Source organism: Phoenix dactylifera, chromosome 17 (assembly GCF_051530095.1).
Source record: "Phoenix dactylifera cultivar Ajwa chromosome 17, Ajwa_hap1_PhDact_Kaust_v1.1, whole genome shotgun sequence".
In the NCBI taxonomy this organism is placed as follows: Eukaryota; Viridiplantae; Streptophyta; class Magnoliopsida; order Arecales; family Arecaceae; genus Phoenix; species Phoenix dactylifera.
In genome coordinates this window covers 12912238-12919628 of record NC_143206.1, presented here as the reverse complement: position 1 = coordinate 12919628, position 7391 = coordinate 12912238, and the positions used below count along the sequence as shown (strand labels likewise).

General features: G+C 41.6%; 2 protein-coding genes across 2 annotated transcripts; both read right to left on the bottom strand.

Moving 5' to 3' along the window:
• Positions 1–561: 561 nt before the first annotated feature.
• LOC103707303 (Pentatricopeptide repeat (PPR) superfamily protein) lies at positions 562–2567 on the bottom strand. The gene has a single exon (XM_008791740.5). The coding sequence runs from the start codon at positions 2450–2452 to the stop codon at positions 707–709; it is 1746 nt and encodes a 581-aa protein (XP_008789962.4). The 5' UTR covers positions 2453–2567; the 3' UTR covers positions 562–706.
• A 1125-nt stretch (positions 2568–3692) lies between these two features.
• Positions 3693–6993, bottom strand: LOC103707233 (large ribosomal subunit protein eL22z-like). Its single transcript, XM_008791634.6, has 2 exons — positions 6644–6993; positions 3693–4097 (listed from the first exon to the last, which is right to left on the bottom strand). Exons 1-2 carry the CDS (start codon positions 6883–6885, stop codon positions 3953–3955), a joined length of 387 nt encoding a protein of 128 aa, XP_008789856.3. The 5' UTR covers positions 6886–6993; the 3' UTR covers positions 3693–3952.
• Between the last annotated feature and the right edge of the window lie 398 nt (positions 6994–7391).

The window sequence follows — 7391 nt, the reverse complement described above, 5'->3', positions numbered from 1 at the left end:
AAGCATCAGAACGATAAGAGAAAAGCATCTTCTTCAATTCTCAGTAGTATAAAGAGACATTCTACTTCGCCAGAATCCAGCGTGAGAACAATGGCTGAAAAGAAACCAGTTGTACATTTATTATTAAATTTTTTTGCATAAATAGCCTCATAAATATCAAATTTTGCATAGATACCCTTTCAAAATTGATATTTATATATACATCCTCGTAAAACACTTATTTTGCTATTCTGTCTTTTTTATTCTTGTTTTTGTATATGTATCCACGTCATCTAGCGTCGTTAAAAAATTAATGATTTTAAATTAAAATGACTTAAATATCCTTAATATGTAGATGTGCAAAAAAAAATTTATAAGATGATCGCGATGAAGGATAAAAAAGTAATTTCAAAATTCTATTTCTTTTTAATTAAAATAAATATTATTTTTTTTATTTACGGTATTAGAAGAACCTTTATATTAGAGACATTTGTGCAAAAACAGTATTTTATAAAGGAACAGAAATAAATATAAATTTTAAGAAGGTATTAGCACAAATTTAAATTTTTAAAAGAGTATTCATGCAAAAAAAAAAAATCCCTTATTATTCAAGAGCAAAAAATTTAAAACATTAATTTTGTTTATGAAACAAGAAAATTACAAATCTAACAGGAAATATCAGTATTTCATCCCTGTTGTGACATCAGAATGAATTTATGCTTCTGAATCACCAGTAATCTTTACAGGAGCAGAATCCGTCTCGAAAATAGTGAAATCGGCTGCAATCCCTCACAACTATCTCTCGATCATAGATTTTGGATATAAGCTTAATGGCAACATGGCAATCCATGCATATTCTTAGATTCTTAATTATGCGTATAACCGTCCCAGGACTTGTTTTAATCAAGCTGAATGCAATGGCCAGCTTCTCACTGTGAAGAGATAGGGCTAACTCCTTCCCTTCTTCATCCAAGTCCAGCAACCCTTCTTCAGTATTCCCCACATAGCCTGCTACTGTTAACCTTCCCATAATCTCCTCAAGCATTAGAGATATCTCCCTCATCTCCGGATGTGATCGGTCTGCCACAAAGAACTCATGCAGGTGGCCATGCACCTCGACGAGACTGCATCCAGGCGTCTTCTTAATCCCCAATTCTTCCATACGATTTCGCACTCTCCTCACATCATCCCACCTGCCCCTCTTTGCATAAGCATTGGAGAGAAGCACATAAGCCCCGCTATTCGTTGGCTCCAACTCTATAAGTTGCTTGATCGAAGCCTCGCATGTCTCGATATCCCCATGCATTCGTGAACCGCTCAAAAGAGCCCCCCAAATGAGCACGTCGGGTTTCATGGGCATCGAATTCACTACATCCCATGCCTTTCCTATAAGCCCGGCTCTTGCATAAAGATCCACAATGCAGCCATAGTGTTGAATCATTGGATCGATACCAAACTCCTTCACCATTTGCTCGAAATACTTTTCACCCTCATTAACCAATCCTGCATGGACGCAAGCACTGAGAACTCCTAAGAAAGTTATGGCATTAGGAATTACTGCCAGTCCCCTCATGCTAAGAAACAAATCAAGGCATTCCTTTGCGAGTCCATGAATTGCAAGCCCCGAGATCATTGCGCTCCATGCCTTGATATCCTTGTCCTTGTCAGGGCCCAAACTATCAAACACCAACCTTGCCCTGTCGATGCTCCCGCACTTGGCATACATATCGATCAAAGAAGTCCCCAGCACCATGTTCACCTTCATGCCGCTCCGGTCGATGTACGCGTGCGCCCACTTCCCGTGCTCGAGCGCACCCAATTTCGCACAAGCAGCAAGCACGCTCGACATAGTGAACTCATTCGGCTTGACATACGCTTCTCTCTGCATGTCGCGGAACAATTGCAGCGCTCCCCTGTGGTCGCCGCATTTGACGAAGCCATCTATCATGCAGCTCCAAGCGACCACGTTTCTCTCGGGCATTTTCACGAATATTTGGAGGGCGGAGATGAGGAGGCCGGCCCTGAGGTAAGCAGAGATGATGGAATTCCAGGAAGGGAGGTCGGGGAGTGGGATTTCGTCGAAGAGGCGGCGGGCAAGGGGGAGGGAGGAGCAGTGGGAGTAGGCGGAGACGAGGGAGGTGCGGACGAACGGGTGGGAGGCGAAGCCGGAGAGGAGGGCGTGGGCATGGAGGAGGGGGAGTGCGGCTGGAGGGAGGGGGGAGGGGGAGGAGAAGGAGAGGAGGAGGAAGGGGAAAGTATAGAGGTCGGGGCGGACGCCGTGGAGAAGCATGCGGCGGTAGAGGGAGAGGGCGACGGCGGGGTGGGCACGGATGAGGGAGTTCCAGAAGAAGGCGTCGGGGGTGGGGTGGGAGAGGTGGAGGGTGGGGTGGGTCAAAGATATCAGCTTGGAGGATGAGGCTGCTCGCATTTCGTAGCGCTCGAAGGTTGGCGGGAGCTGGACGGCGCCCTCCATTTAAATAAGTGCCGCGGTTGTTAGCTTTTGCATGAAAGGGCTTTTCTAAACCAACCAACAAATTCTAAGCCGAAATGCATAGCCTGTGCATGTATATCGAAAGACCAACAGCACTCAAAGAGATTCTCTAAACACATCAAAAGATTCTTCCTCTACAGTTATGTCAGATTATAGCCCTTCTGCACCTACACTAGCCAGCCAGAGCCCAAAAGAAAATTAAGATATGGTGAACAATTACAGATCCACGGCCTAAGGGCTTAAAAATTTCTAGACAAACTAGATTCCTGATAGACATCTGGCAGCATTCATGTCCAGTATTCAAAACCCAGAGGGGAACACAAGGTAGCAGAAATTAAACAGGGCACCTCCATAGCACCGTCTCTGCAATGTAAGTATTGGAGCTCAAAGACATTGCACTCTTGGTTGGAAGCAATCATCCTAAGCCAATTTTGCACACCATATTTCTTCAAATATTTCTTTTTTAGACACTTCAAATCCCTAAGCAGCATATGAGGAGGGCGAAAAGTATCAAATTAGATAATCACAAAGCATAGAAAGGAGAAGATGGGATAAAAAATTGAGAAAAAACAAAGGTCTTATTTGGTTGTCAATCCTTGAATTTATTTATACTCTTGCAGACGCCACTGTGTTGGTACGTGAATCCGGGTTGTGCTAGGAAGAAACAGCAGCTTAAACTGAGAAAAAGTTTGACGGTACAAAAAACTGTCAAATCTTTAGATCGAAAGAGTGCACTTCAAAAAAGCAGCGGCATCCCAAGATCATAACACTGTTCAAATCATTTCTTTGTAATGGCTCTCAGCGCCTGAGTTTTACGTATGGCGGGTTCCCAGCCTTTCATCTTGTCATATAGGTGTCTCGTCAAACAGATCTCTACACATCACTGCAAGCTATGCTAAATCACATATTTTGGCATATGTCCCTTCTTCATAACTCCATAGGAAAACAGAGATTTGGCTGGTGGCAGTACCAGGATTATACTGTGAATTAAACACAGCAAGGTGTAATGAATCAGGTTCTGCACTGTGCGTTGGTAGCCCGTTGCCAAGGGTACCACATATCCTTAACATATGGAGAAAAATAAAAAAAATCAACAGTTCCACAAAAGAGAACCATGGTGAATGCTGCTGGTTAAAGCCCCAGTTCATCACTGTGCCAGGTTAGCAATGACTCGACAGAGTCATGATAATAGACTGGAACTCAGCATTCCACAACAAAAAGCTGCAAAAAAAAAGTTCAAAGCTTAGATGCAAGATAGAATCCCCAAAAAAAAAATGATAAAAATTACAGATCCATGGCCCAGGGGCTTCAGAAATCCAAGAAAGCTGAATTTCCTGATAAACATTGGACAGCATTCATGTCCGCTACACAGCCAAAGAGAAATGGAGGAGTAACGATATGCTTGTCTTCAAACTAAGAGAACTTTTCAAATATCTCAGAAGTAAATTCAAAGGGTGGCAGAAATAAAACAGGGCAGTGCCATCAGTCTTCCTCTTCGCCCTCATTCTCCGCTATGTTGAAGTATCGGAGCTCATAAACACTGCGGTCTTTGTTGGAAGCAATCACTCGCAACCAGTCTCGCACATTGTGTTTCTTCAAGTATTTCTTAGTTAGATACTTCAAATACCTAAGCCGCACAAAAGAGGAAAATGAAAATGAGATCATATAAACATAAAGCATACAAAGGAAAAGATGGATTAGAAATTTGACAAAAAAGGTCTCCCCAGATTAGTTGTCAATTCTTGATTGTACTTAAATTCATGCCTATCTTTTTCGGAAGGTGGTATTATTCCACTATTTGGGAAAAAATCATAAAATGAAAAAGATTTTACTGAAAAAATGGTGTATGGATGTTTCGCTTCTTTGTTATCAATTTACTTGAGAAGCTCGGTCAAAAATGTGTATGAGCTAATTTGCTACTGCAAAGCCTTCATCCCGCAGGATATACAAAATGAAATAAATCGCCACATGCAGTTGGTAGTTCTAAAAAGAACTCTCATATTTTCTCTGTCAAGAACCAACATGAAAATTTCCACTGGGCTCCCACATAGTTCTTTTTCTTTCCCTACCATGAAGTTTTTCACTTGTAATACACATGCTAGACTCTAGTTTGTCTTAATGCCAGATTCTGTTTGGCACTGTTGTCTTCATTGTTTTTTTCCTTTTCTAGCCAAAACAAAAAGCATGTCTAAGGTTTCTCTAACTTTCTAAATATGATATATTCATTGAGAATACAAACCCATACATCATATCAAGATTTTGTCTTATAAGTCCAACAATTGATGATACCCTACAACTGCTCAGGGTAGCATACGTCCTTCCTAGTGAGGCATTGTGCTATCTGAGCACAGGTTGGTCATATTAATAGGCCCTTCAAGCTTGCCACAGCTTGAGCTAATATCAGATATTTGCTCGAGCAGACAAGCCTATGTACAACTATTCGGCTAAGTTGTTTTAAGATAAGCCTTAAGGGCCAGTTTGGATTCCCTGATAACGAACCCTTGGAATTATACATTATGGTGGGATTTGAGAACAAACTTTGGTGGGAGAAGCAGAATATTTCATTTTTATGGAGGAACTCAGACTTACAAGCCTAAAAAATATGAATACCATAAAATCACATTTTAAGTGGAATGCATAATCCCTATTTTCTCAGGATTGTTCAGTTTCGGAGCCCCCCATTTTATCAAACTCTTATTTCCGATCATGCTTTCTCTGTTAAGTTTCCGCTGCATGTGTCCCAACAGCCTTAACACTATATTCAGCAAGCTTTGATATGGGCCTATATTTGTTAGAATTAACATTTCATTTTTCAGCCCTGCTTTTTGGTCCATTTAAAGATAAGATCAAGACAAGCTGCAGCTACCAACACACCAAACCACCCCACCCCCCACACCCTCACCGTCGTGCTGTATTCAACCTGATATAGTGCCCCCTCTACATCAACCATGAAAGAATCATCACAGAAAAGAAGACTAGAAAACCTTAATCAATTCAAACATCTTTCGTTAGTCTTCCATCATGGTTCTCAAAAAAAGGGGGGAAAAATCTTTCATAAGTCCTTTTAACCTGATACTTCTACAACTTTCAAACCTTAAAACTCTCTCTAAACCACCAGTATGTCATAAATCGTCACACTAACCCTTCCATAGTATCCATTTCTCAACCTAATTCTATATTCTTTAATCCACATCACCGATGTAAAAATGTCCTATTAATCTCCCAAATTAATTCCAACAGGACCCATCATAACATCTATCAAAATGAAAACGACCATCAAAACCCTGGGCACCTACCAATCATCTACAACAAATCATTTGGCTCTTCTCAGCATACTATGTCAAAAAAACTTCAGAATGCCACAAAAATTTTTTTTAAGAAATTGCTGGTTAAAATTGTTTACTATGTGTAATCTTCTCAAATGAATAGGAAAGAGAGGGGGGGGGGGGGGGAGAGGAATCTCCCACCTAATAATCAGTTCTTCAAACAACCAACAAGAACACCAAATCAGTTTTCCTTAAAGGAATAAGCTAAATATTCAAAATGATCTAGTTCCAAAATCCATCTAATAAAAAATGGCATAAGTATGCCCTTCGCCTCTCCATTAGGAAGCTTATATCACACTTGCTAGGACATGGAACAAGTCTAACAATTGCGACTTTTGAAAACCAAAAACCAAAAAAACATGAAATAAATTCACAAAACAAGAGACGGAGTTCGTTGAATAGAACGCAATTGTGTGCTTTGTAGCAAGTACAGCTTTCATAATAGTTAATGTTTCGTCCTGTTAACCACTGAAAACAAACTAAACCCAATTTGATGTCACTCGTCTCCTTAAGACTATTCTTGCTCAAAATGATTACTATCAGAGTAGCCGAAGCAGAAAGCATGATTCACCAACCATAAACCGTACACAATCTTGATAAAAATTTCAAGAAAGATGATGGATAATCCAAATAATGTTCCCTGACACTTTCCGACAAACTAAATGTAACAAAGAACAAGTTCATCAATCAGCAAACAAAGTTGTTCAACATTATAGCTCCACAATGGACAAACATAGCACCCAAATCCCGCCCCATAGAAAAGTAGATTTGATATTAAAGAAAAAAGAAATCCAACAAAAGCTAGGATCTAGTAGAATGGAATGGCAGTTAAGAGAAAGACTGGTACCGCTTAGAGAAGGGGCCCTCGGAGGTGACGGTGATCTTGGACTTGTCTCGGGTGACGGAGACCTGGTCGCCGAGGGCGCCGGGCTTGCCGCCGGCGACCTTGATGCGCTCCTGCAGGAACTTCTCGAGGGAGGCGATGTCCATGATCTTATCCTCCACCGGCTTCGCGCATTCGATCGTGAACGTCGTCGAAACCCTCTTCTTCCCTCCCTTCGACGCCGCCATGCTCCCCCCGCGGCTCATCTTCTCCCTTCTCTCTCTCCCCGCTGCGACGACTGGGTTTAGGGTTTTGGCCTCGGGGAGAGGAGCTGCGAGCTTTTATCGGGGGCTCTCCGTCAGTATATTTGGAGGATCAGTCTAAGTGTTCCACTGTATCAGACGGTCTTAGTTTATCCAACGTAATCGGTAACTTAGATTTAGGATGGCAATTGGATGGATTCAGGTCAAATCGCGGGGGGGGGGGGGAGATGTTCGATAGATGCCCAAAAAAAAAAAAGAAGAAAAAAGGAAAAAGAAAAAAAGGAAAAAAAAAAAAAAAAAAAAAAAAGGCTTATCACAGTTATAGGGGGAGAACTTCGAACTGCATTGAAGGAATTGTTATATGTGAGGAGGATCCTCGGTGCCGAGTGGGTGCCTCTTGAGGAGAATTCTTCTGTGGTGATTGACTGGATCCGAAGTGTTGATAGATATGGTGATGGCTTCTAGGCAGTACACATATTTTGGAAGGTGAACAAGGCAGTAGACTGGAT